The 19,069-nt window shown below is 39.7% G+C and overlaps 1 protein-coding gene across 13 annotated transcripts in view; it reads left to right on the top strand.

The window, feature by feature from the left end:
- Nucleotides 1–19,069, top strand: part of IPCEF1 (interaction protein for cytohesin exchange factors 1) — a 178,015-nt gene that overhangs the window by 105,568 nt on the left and 53,378 nt on the right. For 6 of the 13 annotated variants that reach the window (XM_060616947.3, XM_060616955.3, XM_060616949.3 and 3 more), the window contains 2 exons: nt 187–226; nt 864–1,033. In XM_060616947.3, the coding sequence (XP_060472930.1) occupies nt 187–226; nt 864–1,033 (210 nt within the window). Of the gene's footprint in view, nt 1–186; nt 227–249; nt 494–863; nt 1,034–19,069 lie in introns of those variants that run through there. The other 7 variants (XM_060616948.3, XM_060616959.3, XM_060616957.3 and 4 more) reach the window with 4 other exon arrangements.

Here is a 19,069-nt window from a genome sequence, read left to right as displayed (position 1 = left end):
AACGTATACGATTCTAATTAGCACATTTTGTGCCTCAGCGAGTAGCTCCCCTTTAGCTCTGCTTGGAGAGTTTTTTTTAGCTTCCATCCTGCTCATAAACACTGCCACCCCCTCCCTCCTTCTCTCTTTACAAATGTTACAACACAATCAGAAATTTCCTCTTTTCTTTCCTTCCTGCATTATCAGCAGGTTCCCTTGCGTCAGAAGCAGAGAAAGAAAACTCAAGGTAATTAGATCTCTTTTGTTTCTTTATCCCCTTTTCGTGTGCGTGAGTGTGGGTTGTCTCTCGGATGCCTTCTTTGGGATCAGATTTATTTATTTTTTTGTCTGTCTTAATGCTCATATCAGAAGGTGGATGGCAGATTAAATTTTTGGTTATTTTTGGCTCGATTTTAAGAAATGACGGCATGCTGCTCATTTGGATTAATCCCTCGTGGTATGTCAATAAAGCTTAGAAAAGCTGGCACCCGAGTCGGGAAGTAGCTGTGTTTAGGTGGGCATTAACCCTTCTCTATCTATTGCATAATGACTGCTATTATTTTGAAAGGAGCTGTGTTAGTACAACGATATGCCTGCCAGGCTCATGATTTGAATTTTTTCAATTTATTCTTGTTGAATAATATTCTTAGACTAACACTTGCATATTAGCCTCCCTCTTTCTTTGGTCATATCTTGTACCTTCTAAGCACCAAATGAATGCTTAAAAATAAAATAAATATTAATTCTTTTCTTTTTTTTGCATTTACTTTGCATAAATTTTAGTAAAAAAAATTCAGCTCTCAAGAGGTAAACAACAGTTACCTTTCACTTGGTCATGTAAATCAGGGTACTGTGTTATTTACCTTCTCATATAATTGCTGCAGGTTTTTTCACGATGAGTCGGAGGAGGATATCATGTAAAGACCTGGGACATGCTGACTGCCAAGGGTGGCTGTATAAGAAAAAAGAAAAAGGAACTTTCCTAAGCAACAAATGGAAAAAGTTCTGGGTGGTGCTGAAGGGAACGTCGCTCTACTGGTACAGCCACCAAATGGTGAGTCTACAATATTCCTCTCCTTTCAGCTGCTTTGATAAGGGTGGCTTAAACATCACTGAGGACCAGGTGGTTCCTATGGGAAAGTTCATTTTTATTTCTGGAACTTGGAACAGAGCAGATAAGTAAGTTCTAGAAACCTTTTCTGATCCAATAGGTAGGAAGGCTGTTGCACTCTATTTTACGGAAGACAGAAATCATCCTGCTTGACTCATCTTTGGTTGGAGAGGGCTGTCCAAACTTATATCTGTCTATGAATGTTACTACTCTTCCATGAGAAATTGTACTCATTTCAAGACTTATATGGACAGCACTTTATATGGAAACTTTTTGTTATTAAGCTTTCTAGTAAAACGGGGAATCGGCTTTAAGACCTATCAGGGGTGTAAACTGATTCAGTCCACAGAATGTATTTTGATTTCTTCTCCTTCACTATTTTTTCCCCTGCCCTTTATTGGGTGGGTTGGTTTTAGAGTCGCTAATCCGCGTACCAGCACTGCGTTGCTGACTGTTGCCTCTTGTTCCCTGGCATGCTTGGTGATGGCATTAAAGTACGATGATCAGACAACACTTGAAAAGAAAGTTACCTGATTTGTCCTTAATCAGCGGTATACTTCTGTGGTCTGCTTCACAGGCTAGTTTTCTGTTGGGAAGGGCTGGAAATAAAGTTATTGTGAGAAGGTTTGCTGAGCGTTCCTGGCTAGCAACATTTTTGAAGACAGCGATGTTGTTGAATATTGAATGAGTAGAGGCTTTTCATATAGGAATTCTCTTCATTAACCCCCAGTGGCCAACTGCTGATCTTAGGAGAGCTGGAGTTTCTTTGGGGGTCTAATGAAGTTCAGCAATGGATGTCCTTTAAGCAGTTAAGGGGAAATTACTTAGGAATTGCCCCTAAGCAAGAGCCATCCTTTCTGTATGACGCCATTCTTCTAAAATGGCTTGTGGATCCCCATCACTCAAGTAACAGAGCTTTAGAGCATGTAACTTCATAACTGTAATAGAGGTGCTGTATATAGTTTGTGGATTTTAGTGGATCAACTTACATTCATTGGGCATTAATATGAAATTTGTTACCCATATGCCCCTAGGCAGCTGTTATGTAAAGACTGGGTAAAACTGGACCCAAATCCAACTCCAGTGCTCTGGAATAAGCATTTGCGCCACCCTCCCCAACCCATCCAGCCCGCCATGCTTCTTTCTCTACAACCCCTCTCCAGCCCCCTGTTCTCAGGCTAATTGCTTTGGTTTCACCCCATGCAAAACATGGTACAAAGTCCTTTATTGAGTTCCATAAAATATATATTTATTTAAGGCTTCAGTGAGCTGTAACAACTTTATCAAAGATTTGGGAGGGTTTCAAGAAAGAATCACCTTGTGGAGTATGCAGGTACCCACTATCTCCCTTCTCTCGTCTCCCCTTCTGGGTATATCCGTCATCTCTTGTTTAACATGGAATAGTTTTACCCAAATTAAGGCAACCTAGGGCTGGGGTTGCACCTTCTGTCTTCGGGGATTTTTCCTAAATGAACACAGCTTTTTTTCTTAGGAGGAATTAAGGTCATTACAGATTTTTTCCTCCTGTTTCATATTATTTTTGGCTCTTGCTTTTGGGTAGTTGTGGCCAGTGATAATCTGCATCTCTTATAAGTTGAGAGGACTTACTGACACACCTTTCAATAGCTCTCTGGGAATTTCCAGAGGCTGTTGGAAGGATTGGGTATTGATCAAGCCTGGCACATCCGTGGGAAGTAACAAGCTCAGATAGAGGCATGGCATTAATTTCCTCGGTGAAATTATTGAGCAAGTATGTTCTTGGTGCTGTCCCCGTCTTCATAGAATTTAAAGGAAGCCCCTTCTGAATCACACATAGTTACAGATTTGGCTGTTTTGGTTCACTGGCTCATTTGGCTTAAGCTTCTCTTACAGCAGCAACTTAGAGGACAGTTAACTGTTTTAGGCATTAGGAATCTCATGCTTCCACAGGGAGCAGAAATGTCATCTGAGATGAGACTGGAAAGAGGTAAAGGAGAGAGCCATCTGGCACTCTCAAGCGCCCTATCCTCGTTTGCTTTCATGCAGATGTATAACGCAATATTCAGGGAGCAACTCATGTACCTGAATAGAGTTAGGTTAGCGATATTGAATGGAGAATGAGTTTGCTGTTGTCTGGCCTTGGAGTTACCCTGATAAACGAGTGATATGTAACAGAGGGACCTCCAGCTCCCTAATTTTATGACTTTATTATAGAGAAATTCTCACTTTCTCTCTTTCCATGCGCACACGCATACATACACCCACATGAGTGGGCGTGCGTGCATACCCTGACATCTTAATTATATGTTTGTGATGAGGAAAAAAGGCTACTCAATGAGTACTTAATTAGCAGTCATATTCCTGGTATCCATGTGAATGTCAACTGTGAAATAAGAACCAAACACATGTCCTCAAGCTAAGAACGTTTATTGACTTTCTGCCACACAAGGAATTCAGATTCAACAAAGTAGTTCCCAAGGCACTTAATGCCTAATGAGCAAACCTCTTATTCTCTCCTCTATTCTTTCTTCCTTGGCCTGATGCTGGGAGGTAATGGAGCCAATAGCATCCCAGCAAGAACCACTTCTTACTGAATGCCTACTATGACGCCAAGGGATATTCTAGGTACCCTTCACACATGCTCTTTCTTACTGCTCAAAAACGCCCTCTGAGGTAGTAATTGTCACCACATTTGGAAAGTTGGGAAGGCTGAGACCCAGGGAGATTGTGTGTCTAGCCCTGTGATGCAAGTAGTAAGCGGGGAAAACATCACCTTCCGCCCCTTTGACTCTGTAGCCAGAATCGTTGCCATCTGCCGGCCTGACCCCATGCCGACTCGAGGATAAATGACAGTCTTCAGTGGGGTTCTGAGAGAAGAGCTCTAGATGAAGTCTAGGGCAATTCTCATACGAAAGTATGGTGATCTATCTCATGGGATCCCTTTGTTGGTCTCTGTCGCTGTCTGACACATCATCCTCACCCTCCTGGGCACCTTTTTTGTCATATTATTACCCAGTAATTGATTCATGGTGTACCTTCTCCCTTCATGACACTTTGCTGCTTCAAACAGCACTACCCGGATTTCCTTGAGAAAGGTCAAGTCCAGATACTCATCTGCCATTTTCACACCCCATGTTCTGTGCTTAGAATGTGCTACAGCACACAAGAATGTGTGTACCAGGTCTTAACAAAACCATATTCAAGTGTAACAGCCATAAAAACCCAGGCTGTTTACAATCTTGAAATCCACACAGTTGTTTTCCCTTTCCACTTGGATAAAGTACAAATCGCTTTCCTCGCTTGTGAGAGTCTCCTGACCTCTATCTCTCTTATTGCGCCACCCTCCCCTTCACCATCCAGCCTCCAACTACAGAATTTCTTTTAATTCCTTCTTAGCATCACATATGCTGGCACTCTCTTTGAGCCTTTCTACACATGCTGTTTCTCTGCCCAGAAAAAGCTTTGTCTCCATGCCCAAAAGTCTTCTTCCCACACAATCCCAATGACCTGAGTCCTCCTTAGAAGTCAGATTTTAGCTTAAGTAGCCTTCCTTCTGACCTTATCCTGGCCTTATCCTCTGACCTAAATCAGGACGCCTCTGCCTGTACCCATAGAAGCTTGTACTTTTCTTAGTTTTATACCTTTCTTCCCCTTTGTACATGTTTGTTAGGCTTGCTGTTTTCTATAATTGAAGATAATCTCTGTAGGACAGGATCACAAGTATATTTTAGTGCAGTGGCTGACACAGGCATTCAATTAATATTTGCTGATTTCATGAAATAAATGAAGGTTAGGAATCATCAACATTTACGTTTCCCGTGGGGATCTTGAGAAATGGTAGGGATAAAGACTGCTTTTACTGGAAAATATTTTTCCAGTAGGGTTTCATGGTCCCAAGTAGGTGCCACACAGCCGCTCCCATTTGGTAACATTGTATTAGGGGCTGTTATTTTAAGATTATTTCTAGGGGCACCTGCGGGGATCAGTTGGTGAAGTATCTGACTTTGGCTCAGGTCATGATTTCACAGTTCATAAGTTTGAGCCCAGCATCAGGCTCTGTGCTGCCAGCTCGGAGCCTGGAGCCTGCTTTGGATTCTGTGTCTCCCTCTCTCTCTGCCCCTCCCCTGTTCCCTCTCCTCCTCTCTCTCCCTCTCAAAGCTAAATAAAACATTAAAAAAAATAAAAAATCAAAGATTATTTCTAACCATGGCCACTGGCTGTACGCAAGGGTCTGGTGATCTTGATCAACTTGATCTTGATCCGACTGGGGGTGGAAAATGTTGAAAGGGAGGCAGACGTTTCCCAGGGAGCTTCTGGCACTCTCACACTTCACCTGGACACCAGGCACAGCTGGAGAAGTTTGGGACCAACATCTTCTCTCTGGTGAAGAAGCAAAGTTCTGAATTACTGTTTTCCTTCAGGTGTGTTACTATGAAATAGTGACAAGTCCTTAAGATGTTATTAGTCATTAAAAGTATCTTTTATTTTTAAGGTCTTAGATTTTTCTGCTTTTGCTATAACTAATTTTACTTTTCTAAGAATTCTTTTTCTTGATTCTTTTTTTTTTCTTTTTCTTTTTCTTTTGTTAATGTTTTTATTTATTTTTGAGACAGAGAGAGAGAGAACATGAGCAGGGTAGGGGCAGAGAGAGAGGGAGACACAGAATCCTAAGCAGGCTCCAGGCCCCGAGCTGTCAGCACAGAGCCTGACGCGGGGCTCGAACTCACTGACTGTGAGATCATGACCTGAGCTGAAGTCGGATGCTTAATCGACTGAACCACCCAGGCGCCCCATCTTTTGTTTTTTTTTTTTAAAGAGAGCAGCGCAAGTGGCGGAAAGGTACAGAGGGAGGGAGAGAGAGAGAGAGAGAGATAGAGAGAGAGGAGAATCTCAAGCAGGCTGCAGGCTCCAGGCTCAGCATGGAGACCAACAGAGGGCTGTATCCCAGGACCTTGGGGTTGTGACCTGAGCCGAAATCAAGAGTGAGACACTCAACTGACTGAGCCACCCAGGCGCCCCTCTTTTCTAAGAATTAAAAAAAATTTTTTTTAATGTTTATTCATTTTTGAGAGACACAACACAATTGGTGGAGGGGCGGAGAGGAAGGGAGAGACAGAATCCAAAACAGGCTCCAGGCTCTGAGCTGTCAGCACAGAGCCCGACAAGGGGCTAGAACCCGCGAGCTGTGAGATCATGACCTGAGCTGAAGTCTGACGCCTAACCGACTGAGCCACCCAGGCACCCAGAGAGTTCTTAATTAAAATCTTGCTTAGTTCCTTGAGAAATATATGGTGGATTTTATTTATACCCAAGACCTATTATAAAGTAAAGTGTATTATATAACTCATTTGAAGTTCTTAAATGTTTCTGTTCAGAGAGCATTTAATCATCTCGCTGATGTATTTTCTTATATTATCTAGGAGTGTATGTGGACTATCAAAATCCATCAAGGGAACATCTGCATTATGGTGATAATCACCTTGGAGCCATTGCCTAAACAATTTAGGCTTTAATTACAAAGCACAGTTTAATGTTACTTATAGAGGACAGATTGAAAATACTTTCTTTTTAGGTGAACCCCGCATGAAAAGCTCATCGTCCCCCCAACCTATTCATCCTCCTCCCCACCCACATGCATATCCTCCTGCCAGTATTAGTGCGGTCTTAATAATTTGGGCCAACAGTTGTAAATGTCAGTACGGGATTAAAAAAATAAGGGACTGCATTTCTTCTTTCTATTAATGGCTTCTAGATGGGCAGAGGAGAGAGAGCTATGTAAGTGACATAATCAAAGAAAGATTTGTGAAAAAAAGCGGCTCTGAGATTGACAGTACAGATCAATTCTGTAAATTCTGGGAAGAAGGAAAATATTTTGGGCCAAATGTGAAGGACTTCTGCCCCAGTGATTATTTTTTAAATCTCTCTTTTTTTCCTCTCTTTCTTCCCCCTCTCTTTTTTTCCTAAGAAGGTGTTTTTTTTTTTTTTAATTATTTTTTCCAAAGCTGTGTGATTTTCCTGGTCAAAGATTTCCTTTACTAGGTAAACATAGTTTTCACCAATCAGAAAACATTATTTCTGTGCATTTCAGTGACTGTAGAATATCTTCAGGGAGAAGATTCTCTTAAGATCCATCTTGGAAGACAGTTTCCCCTCCCCCGACCCCTGCCCCCAAGGAGAGTAGGGGGATGGGCATTCCAGTCCAAGGGAATATGTGAACAAAGGAATGAAAATATAAATGAACTGTACCAACCCGCTGTTAGGTATTATATTGAATTCCCATAACCTAGCAAGATAGATTTTATTATTCCCATATTTCAAGGAAGTTTACTGAAGCTTAGGGAATTTAAGTAACTTGCTTAGAGTCAATAAGGAGTAAGTGGCAGAGCTGAGATTAAAAATAAGATCTACCAATACCAAAGCCAGGCACTTTTCCCCGGGCTGCTTGGTGTCCACATTTAGAGGTAGCCAGGGACAGTAAATGGGGGCATCAAATGCATGGTGCAGGAATGTGGACTTGATCCAGTAGGCAATAGGGAGCCACTGCAGTTTCATTAGCAAGTGAAAGTATTCACCTAGCAGTAATAAATGACTATACTGGAGCAGAAAGGAGTTTTCAGAAGCTACTTTTCAGGAGTAGATATAACAAAATGCAGGCATGAGACATGGACTCCTGGATTGGAGTGGACATAATGAAAGCGGGCGGCACATTTAACAGTAAGAAATGGCAAACTATGTTGAGTGCTCGAATATAAGACACAAAACATTTGAGCCTAAGATAAGAATGATTCCAAGTTTTGGAGCCTGGGAGACTGAGAAGATAATGTGTAAACTGAGGGAGGAAGAGTGTGGCTAAAAATGCGAATTTCCTTTAGACCCACTCTCTTTTACTGTTTTGGTTTCTTTTAGTTTTGTACATTCTTTCATCTTTGTAGAAAATTACTAGAAACCTGCATTGTTCAGCAGGTAAGTAACTGTTGATTGATTTCATTTGATCTATTGCATCAACAATTCATTTGATCTATTGCATCAACAATTCAGGGGAGCCTCGGGGCCCCTCGGCCTCGCATAGAAAAGGTGAATATCCAGCAACTCTTTATTTCATGAGAACTGATGAGGTTTGAGGTTAATATCTGGCTTAATATATATTATGCAGACTTTTCAGTTCTTTGAGAATCCAATCTGCCTGCCTGAATGTGACCCCGTTTTTTCACTCCCTGGCTAAATGGTTCCACGTGTCTGTGAGTTCAAGTAACTATGTCTGTATCATATGTTTTTGGTCTTTCCTTGCGTGTGCGAATTTCAGAGGAAGGGTTTTTTTTCTGGGAATCAATTTCATGAGAATCTCTACAGCAAAGATCTAAGCAGGTTTTAGATTAGGCAAAATTTACTTTTTCAGAAAATGATACTGGAAAGCCAGAATTTCTCTTTTTGTGGGACAACGTCCTTGAAAATTTCAGTAAATATAAAATGTGTTTCAGCATAAGAAAAATAAAGAATTAGTTCATTTTCCCTTGGGAAGAGACGTTTTAAGTCTTCTGACCCTTTTATTAGTAATCACCTCTTAGCACAGATTTTGGAAAAATGTCTGCATGAGTTTACCATAGATTGGAAAAAATTTGTGAGGAATTTATGAATCCTTCAATCAGAACTTTTTATATGATTTTTTTCTTCTTTTACCCACTACAGTGTAAACACCTGGGGGTATATTCTTTACCTCTCTGGTTTAAACTGTGTCCCTAGAGCCTAGAGCTTGCAGGCACAGAGTAGGCACCAGTGTTTTTTGAGTGAATTACTTATTATATTGCATAATTATCAATTAGTTATGTAATTCAATTAGTCAAAGCATAATTGAGCACCTACATGTTCCCAGAGTTCTACCAAAATGAGATGCTTTGGAATAATGGGCTCTAATTTATGTAAACTTCATATTCATTGTTTTTAGTCAACAGCCAACTTCTGAGCATATCCCAAACAAAATTCCAATATTTAAAAATGTTTCTTCAGAGAAGAAAATTCAGACTAATTATGTAAAATTGAGGAACCCTTTGCCAACATATGTCCCTAGAGTTTGTACCAGAAAGGGGAAAATGGAAGATGCAATGCTGATAGATCTACACAGGGCAAAATAGGATGTGTTAGCAGCTTTAAGTGAGCAACTGAACTCAGGGTGACGACTGATGGATGAAAGGGGTGAAAAGGACTATTTAGGTACCACTTGAAATGTGAATGTAAGAATAATTGAGGACTTTTTGAATTCTGTTATTACTTCCCTTATTATAATTTCAAGTAAGTGGAAATGATCTTTAAAGGGGACGTTTGTGGGGCACCTGGGTGGTTCAGTTGGTTAAGCATCCGACTCGGCTCAGGTCATGATTTCTCGGTTTGTGGGTTCAAGCCCCGCATTGGGCTCTGTGCCGACAGCTCAGAGCCTGGAGCCTGCTTTGGATTCTGTGACTCCCTCTCTCTCTTCCCCTCCCTGCCCCCCAAATAAAATAAACATTAAAAAAAATTTAAAGGGAACATTCAGCCTAATTTATTTATTTTCTCGAATGCTGTCTACCTACCACTGTGCCCTAACATTTGTTTTCCTTGCGAGGTCCCAGAATGAATTTCCAAAATAATGGTTCACCACCAAAGCTTTATGATCAGCTCAGTTTATAGTTGGGTCAGGCTGTTTTCAATAATTTCTTGTTGCTAAATTCATATAAGGTGACAACAGTGGCTTATATTGCCAATACTATTTTTCTTTAAAATCTTTCCAAACTTTACATAATCAATTGGGAAACACCAAGACTATGAAATCCTTTGTTTCTATTATCTTGTTCTCAGGAGGCAGTGAAATGCTCCGTCACTGATGATTTGGAAGAGGATGTCAGAGTTAATGACGTAGGTTGGGCTGTAGGAGAGGACAGTCCTCTTAGCTCACAGCAGTGACTGGCATGTGCATTCAGGGCCATGGTGAGCAGGGCACTGTGCTTTTGCTGGTGTTTCCACACCTTCTTTCTGTTTTACTTTATCTTTTTTTGGTAGAATCTATTTTCTTGCTTGTTGGAAATTTAATTTTGAAAGTGCTTGAAAATAGTATAAAATAATGATGCGTTCATTTACAAAAATTAGAAAATAAAATTAAGCAAAATAAAAAAAATAAGATGTGGCAAACAGAAAGAAGTCAATGAATTCTGATCATTTATTTATTTAAATGAATCACAGTCTTACCAGCTTGATGTGATCTCTGTAAACATTTTGGTGTGTATATTCCCATTTTCTTCTACGTTTTCCAAAAATAAAATACTATGTATTTTTTTGTAACTTGATTTTCTCACTAACCAATATATTATCATTTTCACATCAACACATATATATCATTTCTAATAGCTATGTGTGTAGTACATATAGTTATGTATGTGTAATACCAAAGTTATTTATACCACATAGTTATACCATAGTTTAATTATCAATCTATAGACTTTAAAACCAGAAATTCCTTTTATTCTAAAATTTCTTAAAATTGCTAACAGGTGATAGAATACATAAGCACACATACACTAACTTAAAAATAAAGTGACACATACTTAACTTACGTGTATGAATATATGTATGTTTGTATAACTATTAGTGTGTGTATACATATTGTTGCTATGTGTGTATAAATATATTGATCTGTGTATGTGTATGTATGTGTATATAACTTACACATTCTTTTTATTTTAGAGAGAATGACAGGGAGAGTACAAGTGGGGAAGAGGGGCAGACGGAGAGAGAGAATCTTAAGGAGGCTCCATGCTCAGTGTGGAGCCCCACGTGGGTCCGGATCTCATGACCGTGAGATCACGACCTGAGCAGAAATCAAGAGTCGGACACTCAACTGACTGAGCTACCCAGGAGCCCCCTAACTTACAAATCCTTTTAAGCAAGCAGGCAGGAAGGTAACTTACAAATCCTTTTAAGCAAGCAGGCAGGAAAGTGGATTTCACCCACATGGTATAAAGGAGAAATAGCACCTGCATTCTAGTCTTGTAGTTCCTTACAAATTGAGTATCCCTGGCTCAGGGATGTAAGTCTCTATGCATCCATTTTCTTACAAGCGTAATCTGACCAAGAACAATATCTTTACATAGTTCAGAGCAACTTTGAGAAGATCAAATGTACCTGAATACAATAGAAAAAAATCAAGGCAATACACAAAGAAACACAATTTTATGTATGCATAAGGTGAAATGTGCTCACATGATACCGTGCAGAAGAATTGCGCTAAGGATTTTTAGACACCAGAAGTGGTTTCTTTTGGCAAGAATGGCCTATCCTGTGCTAGAGATTCTGAAACACGCACCTAATAACCCTGTGTAAAGGTTGATTTTAAGCTATGAAACAGGGAAGTGCACCAGAAAGCCCTGGAGGAGTCTTCAGCTCCGTAGTTCCTGACCTGGAAGAATTCAGGGAACCCGTGATTTTGTGGTGAGGCTTTCTGTGCACATTTCCCAAGCAATAGAATGCCACGTGGCCCATGGGATGAACTGAACTTTTGGTTAGAGCTGAGGATTTTCCTGCGAAGTCATTATTTGCTGATTCATCATCCCTCTGGAGCAAGCTTTTTTTAAGGGCCAAGGGCCCACCTGCTTCTACAGAAAAGCTAACCGATGGACACATTTGTCATTGTGCTGCCGTGTTTGGCCTCCCATAGAGCGTGTTTCAAGAACATTTCAAAAGGAAACTGTGCAGTGGGAATGAAAAACACCACCACCACCAAAAGCACTGAATATTTTTTAAAGGAGCCAGAATTCAGGAGACTATGTTTGAAACAATGTCTTCGAAAAAGACATCAGGAAATAATGTGTTAGGGTCAAAGATGATCCCTGTGTTCAGAATCAGGAGGACGGTTTCTCCCCTGCCGCTGCGGCTACTTAAGGCTTTAGGCAAACTGCCTGCCCTCTCTGGGCCTTCTTCCTTATCTCTGTAGCAGATGCATACATGGATGGCTCTTACCTGTGAAAGAGATGATGCTCGCTAACAGCACGTTAGCCACGATTTTCGAACTTTCAGTCTTAAAAAAATTACTGTCGTAAATGCATTTTCATCCTTGACAATTTTTATCCTTTAATAATGAGCGTTGCAGTAGTATCTTGAAAAATGTTTTAAATTTATTTTTTTTATTTTTGGGGCACCTGGGTGGCTCAGTCGGTTAAGCATCCAGCTCCTGATTTTGGCTCAGGTCATGATCTCACAGTCATGAGATCTGAGTCCCACCTGGGGCTGGCTCCACGCTGACCTTGGAGCCTGCTTAAGATTCTCCCTCCCTCTCTCTTTCTGCCCCTCCCCCACTCACTCATTCTCTCTTTAAAATAAAAACAAAAAAAAAATTAAAAAAATTATTTTTTATTTTTGAAAACTTGTAATGAAATACACGTAACGTGAAATTTCCCATTAACCGCTTTTGAGGATATAGGTCAGTGGCAAGAAGTATATTCACATTATTGTACAACAGTCTCTGGAACTCTCTTTGTCTTATGAAACCAAAACTCTGTACTCATTAAACAGTTAACTCCCCATTTCTTCCCTCCTGCATCCCTGACAGTCACCATTCTATCTTCTTTGTGTGAATTTGGCTATCCCAAGTACCTCGCGTGAGTGGAATCACACAGTGTTTGCCCTTTTGGGTCTGGTTTATTTCACTCAGTGTTCTTCAAGGTCCATCCGTGTGGTAGTGTGGGTCAGATTTTCCTTCTTTCTGAGGATGAATAACATTCCTTGTATGTGCAGACCACATTTTTTTTTATACATTCCTATCTGTTGATGGACACTTTGGGTCGTGCCCACCTTTTGCCCATCGTGACTAATGCTGCGATGAACATTAGTGTGCAATATCTGTTTGAAACCCTGCTTCCGACTGTTTTTTTCTTTTGTTTTTGTTTTCGTTTTTTGTTACGGGCCCAGGAGTGGCATTGCTGGGTCATGTGGTAATTCTATTTTTAAGTTTTTGAGGAACTGCCGTTATGTTTGCCATAGAGGCTGCACCATTTTATATTCGCCCCAAAAGGGTACAAGGGTTCTAATTTTTCCACATCCTCACTAACACTTGTTATTTTCTGTTAGTTTTTTTATTTGTATTTTTTTGATAGTAGCCATCCTAATGTGGGGAGGTATTATCTCATTGGGGTTTGGGTTTGCATTTCTCTAACGATTATTAACCCTGAGCATCCATCCTTTCGTGTGTTTTTGGGCATTTGTGCATCGTCTTTGGAGAAATGTCGTTTCCCATTTTTGTTGGGGTTGAGTCATACCTTAGTGGCACTCATGAAACTCATGAAAACGATTTGAAGATATTTGAAGTCTCATGAACTATTGGACGATTTCATATACATTGTGTGAAGACAAGATTATGTATTATACTGGGATTCTAAAAGAAATAACTTTATTTTTTATTTCTCCTACATTTCTAATATTGAAAGAATGCATCAGATTTTTAATTTTCCTAAATGGTATTCTTTACTGTTCCCCCACTCCTGCTTTAACAATGGATGGTAGATAAAGTTTATTAGGTAGTAAGATATGCAATTTATTCTGTAATAGTGAGATTTCATCAAGTTTATTCCTATTTATTTGAAACCTTTCCTTCCTATTTAGTGCTTTATTTTCCTTCCTCCCTCCCTCCAGCTTTCTCACTCTCTCTTCCCCTTCCCTCCCTCCCTCCCACCTGTCTTTCTTTCCTTCTTTCTTTTTCTTTCTTTCTTTCTTTCTTCTCTTTTTTTCTTTCTTTCTTTTTCTTTCTTTCTTTCTTTCTTTCTTTCTTTCTTTCTTTCTTTCTTTCTTTCCAACCCTGTGTAGGTGAAAATTATCTCTAGGGTTTTAAAGTTTCTAAAACAGTAGTTGGGAGATGATATTGGACAAAACCAGATCACCAAGGGCCTTGTGTACTCAGGATTTTATATTACAGAGAACAGTGGCACAAGACTCTTGCACTGTGAGGTTTCCATCTTAATTGTTTCTGGAAATGATGTTTCAGAAAGCAAGGACTGTCTTATGTCAGACTACCAGAAAGTTTGCTAGTAACTTAATTTCATATAAAATATGATTCCATAGAAAGAGAATGGAAGAATACCAAAAATGACTAATGAGTAGAGCTGATTTACAAATCATAGAATAGGATGCCAGTCACTTCTTGGTCACTGCTTAAATATGACCTAATGTGATAGTGAGGTAGTCACGTCACGGCCTTGGGTGATACTTAGGAGGAAATAAGAAGATTATGGTGTGAGGAGTTGTGCTATTCATGAGTAGGAACCATGAGGAGATACATTTCTGTGAGAGAAATGGCATCTTGGTTGAGGTGTTCCAGAAACAGACCCTGAGAAGAGGATTTGGGTACAAGTAGTGTATTTAGGAAGTGAAACCAGAAATACTTGGAAAGGGAATGGGGAAGTGAGAAAGGGTAGAAAATTAGCTAAAGAAATTCTCCTTCACAGGCAAATTATGACTGTGGGGAGCTGAGGCCCAACTGTGCTAGGGAACCCTGAGAGCCTTTGGAAAACATGTACCGCAGGGTTTCCCTCCCAAGGGGCAGGGAGCTGGGGTATTTAAATATCAAGTCCCGTCAGTCATTGCTTGAGGGCTCATCTTGGGGCCAGTGAGTGCTGAGCACCTCCGCACAGGTGGAGAAGTGGAATCTGGCAGGTTGAGAAGCTCACCCACAAAGAGGTGCAGGTGCTGTTAGTGGAAGTCTGGCTGGTCTGGCCTGGTGGTAAGGATGGGGGGTGGGTGGCGGGTTTAGGGGCAGCATCACTACAAGTGGTCTGCTTCCTTCAGGTGTCTTTTTCTCCCCCGTGTTGGAGCCTCAGAACCCTCAGAACCATCGTGATTATTATCCCCAGCAGCACCTTCAGTCCATTTTCATAATTAATGTCAGGAACGTGTGGATTCTGTAGGAAATTGTGCTTTGCTATTTATTAGTTAAAAGCTTTTGCTTAAGGGCGCCTGGGTGGCTCAGTCAGTTAAGCGTCCGACTTCGGCTCAGGTCATGCTCTCACGTCTCGTGAGTTCGAGCCCCGCGTCGGGCTCTGTGCTGACTGCTCAGAGCCTGGAGCCTGTTTCAGATTCTGTGTCTCCCTCTCTCTCTCTGACCCTCCCCCGTTCATGCTCTGTCTCTCTCTGTCTCAAAAGTAAATAAACGTTAAAAAAAAATAAAAGCTTTTGCTTAATACTTTCTATGTGGCATATCTATTCCTAGGCATTTGTAAGGAGAATCTCTTTGGATCAAAATCTCATTCTACTCATAACGTTAGATAATCTCAAATGCAACACTATTTGAACAAAAACATGCGCTAGGTAACGTGTGAAGGATATAGTGAGCTTGCCAGCATTATAATTGTTGTCCAAAGAACTTAAAATATTTTTTACAGCGATTCATCTCCTGCAAAGACGACAAGAGAGCTAAGACATAGAAACGGCTATTCAGAGGACTCCACTGACAATGGACAGAATAAAAACTTATTTTACTTCATCTTTTTCTTTTCTTCATATTTTTTTCTTTTACTTCATCTTTTTCTTCATTCTTTCTCTTTTCTTTCTATTCCTTTCCCCCATTCTTATGATTAGTTCCTTGTAATTGATGTCAATAAAATCCTAAATTTTTTATAACTTTAACAATTTTACAGTACCACATGCATCCATGTTAAGTCTAGTTTGCCTCAAGATGCTGGTTATATCTGCTTTTTCACTGTGTGGACACTGGCCTGAGTGCTCTGATTAAGATCACACAGTAAGGGGCTTGCATTGAAATATTCTTTAAAAAAAAATCTTTTTTAATGTTTACTTGTTTTTGAGAGAGAGAGAGAGAGAGAGAGAAAGAGAGAGAACGAGACAGCGCATGAGTGGGAGAGAGGCAGAGAGAGAGAGAGAGAGAGAGAGAGAGAGAGGGAGACACAGAATCTGAAGCAGGCTCCGGGGCTCTGAGCTGTCAGCACAGAGTCTGATGTGGGGCTTGAACTCATGAACCGTGAGATGATGTCAGACACTTAACTGCTGAGCCACCTGGGTGTCCCTGCATTGAAATATACTGATTCCAAATCTAGGGTTGTTCTTCTGTGCTGTCCAATGACTGTAGATACTCTTCTATGTTAGTGCCTGGGTCTTAGAATTATTTAACCGATTTCTGGGTTCCGGTCTGAGTTCTGTTTCTTTAATGTTAAAGAGCTCCGTAACTTTCCTGTTTTATGATGCCAATCTAGTTTGGTGTCAAGGTTAAAAAATGGATCAGTCTCATGAATTCTGGGGCTGAGATATGATTAATTTCCCCTGAAGGCTAAGATGATAGAACCTCAATGACCCATGCTTAGCACTCAGTAAGCGTTAGCTATTGTTAGATGTTTCTCAAGTTTATCATGTTTCTTAACGGATTTTAGGCCTTATCACTGTCAGGCCTGCTTCTGATAATCTAGGAGAGAGGAAGACAAAACAAAGGCAAACATCATTTTTTCTTGCTTCCTTGCAGGGCTTGTCACGGCCCAGTGCTAATAAGCTCAGCTGTCTGCCCGCAGGTCCAGGTATATTTGCAGAATGTACACGCGTTTCCTTTTCTGAAAGGAAGAGGGAGATGAGTTGCTTATCAGAACAAAGCAGCATCCTGGCCTGTAGCACAGGCAGGCAGACAACGAGGGAGCCTTTAGGTTGCTTGCAATTCTTTTCTGTGGGGAGGAAAGCCGTAAAAAACTACTAAAACTGTCTAAAAAAATAACAATGTTGCTCCTAAAAGTCCTCGGCCTGTATTCCACCAACGACGTACAGTCAAAATTCTGTGCTGTAAGGTCTCTGGGAGTAGTTATGACTTGTGTGGGGCGACATCGCCATGTCGTAACCAGTTACGTTCATTTGCTTCTATTTGTTTTTAATTTTATGGATTGCTTCTTTTTTTTTTTTTTTTTTTTTAGTTTTTGGAAAATGTAAATCATTGACTTCATTCCAAAGTCAAGATTGTAAAACAAATTACAAACAGATAAATCTTGTTCCCGTTCCTATTTCTCTACCCTCTTTTCTCCTTTCTTTTATGTTTGCATTTCCCCCATGGTCTCCTTTACAAATACAACCAAGTATGTGTGCAGAGGCATATCTGATCTCTTTTTGTACATATAATTTGCATATCATATCTACTGTCCTGTATCTTATTTTTCTCTTACTGTGCCTGGGAGGTTACTCTATATGTATATATGCCGTGTTTTATAGTTACTCGCTGCATGTGGATGCCGTAGTTTATTCAATGGTCTGCTGATGCTGCACATTTGGATTCTTTTGCTATGGCAAATAATGTTGCAATGCACATGTTATTACACGTATTTATATTTAGGACAGGTCCTAGAAGTTGGATTTCTGGGTTAAAGGGCAAATGCATTTTTGCTAGTTACTGCCCAGTCTCCTTCCATTGGGTTCCATTCTGCACCATGTATGAGAATGATTGTTCTCTGTAAAACTAGAGTTTTCCCCATTGATTGTACATTCTCTTTTCTTCCATATAAGTTTGTATTTCAGAGAATATAATTCAGATTTCTGTAGGGGTCACAAGTGTGTGTGATCTGTGAGGACTTAGTAACAGGTGTTTAAGATCATATGAGAAAGGATGGCTCTGCTTAGAGCTTAGACCCTGCCTGTTTCCAGCATGTTGGGGGTTTCTCGGCAGAACTGAGCAAACCACAAGCTTATCTGGAGAAAATGGAGTTTTTGCAGCTTCTCCTGATTCTGGTATTCATTGGGTAATCTCACTTACGTTTGTTTGTTTATTGGGGGTCTGGGAAGCAGGGAGGGGCAGAGGGAAAGGGAGAGAGAGAATCTTAAACATTAATCTTAATCTTAAACCCTGAGATGGGGCTCGATCTAACAACCCTGAGATCATGACCTGAGCCGAAATCAAGAGTCAAATGCTTAACTGACTGAGCCACCCAGGCAACCCCCTCACTATGTTTATTTCATGTAATTGCAAGAATGTTAAATCCATATTCACATGTACACAGAAAGGTGTCTTACAAAGAAATCTATATTTTGTTTTTTAAACTATTTTCCCCTCAAATTTAAAATTCTATTCATTTTAAGACCTACAATATATTTAATATCAGGTTTTGGGGGAAAATGCAGCACTAAAAATATATAATGATTCTAAAATGCCTCTTGATTTCAGCATTATTTGAAGTATAAAAAAATCAGGTTTCTTAGAATCAGAGAACTATGATTCCACTGAGAATAGAGAGATAATTATACTTTTTATTTTTAACTATGAAATATGTAACAATTTCCTATATCACACATATCCTTTGTTTCTGGTTTTGTCTTCTTTAGCCTACTTAGTCTTTGGAATATATATATATCAGTCTTATTTTTCTAGGTCTACCTTTGTACCTTTCAGATATATGTAGATACTTATAAAATAATTTTGTGTATTTTGCAACGTATTTGTAGAATGAAAGCCAAACATTATCGCTGGGAATGGACACTGATGTTTGCATTTAAATATTAAAACTTGATGTCGTATTTTACTTAACTTTCAAAAATATGTCTGAAGTGTGGCAAATTCTGTATAAAATATCTTTGTCTCTAAAATTCCTGTAGTCCAAAATGGAAGCCACGGTTTAGTTTAAACCACAGAATGCAGGAAATATTAAACCAATTGTGTCTCAAATTTGAACAAGTCATATTGAGTCACCAGTGGGAGCATCTGAGACCTCATATTTTACATTCTTTCAAGTCTTACTGATAACCAAAGAGGTTTTATATTTTCCCAAGCTTTCTTTGAATCATATATACACATACATATATGTGTGTGTGTATATATATATATATATATATGTGTATGTATGTATATGTATATATATGTATATATATGTATATGTATGTGTATGTATGTATATATATGTATATATATGTATGTGTATGTATATACATATATATGTATATATATGTATGTGTATGTATATACATATATATGTATATATATGTATGTGTATATATACATATATATGTATA

This window comes from Panthera onca, chromosome B2 (genome assembly GCF_046562875.1).
Source record: "Panthera onca isolate mPanOnc1 chromosome B2, mPanOnc1 haplotype 2, whole genome shotgun sequence".
Classification (NCBI taxonomy): Eukaryota; Metazoa; Chordata; class Mammalia; order Carnivora; family Felidae; genus Panthera; species Panthera onca.
The sequence above is the reverse complement of the archived record's forward strand: the minus strand, read 5'-3'. Positions and strand labels throughout refer to the sequence as shown.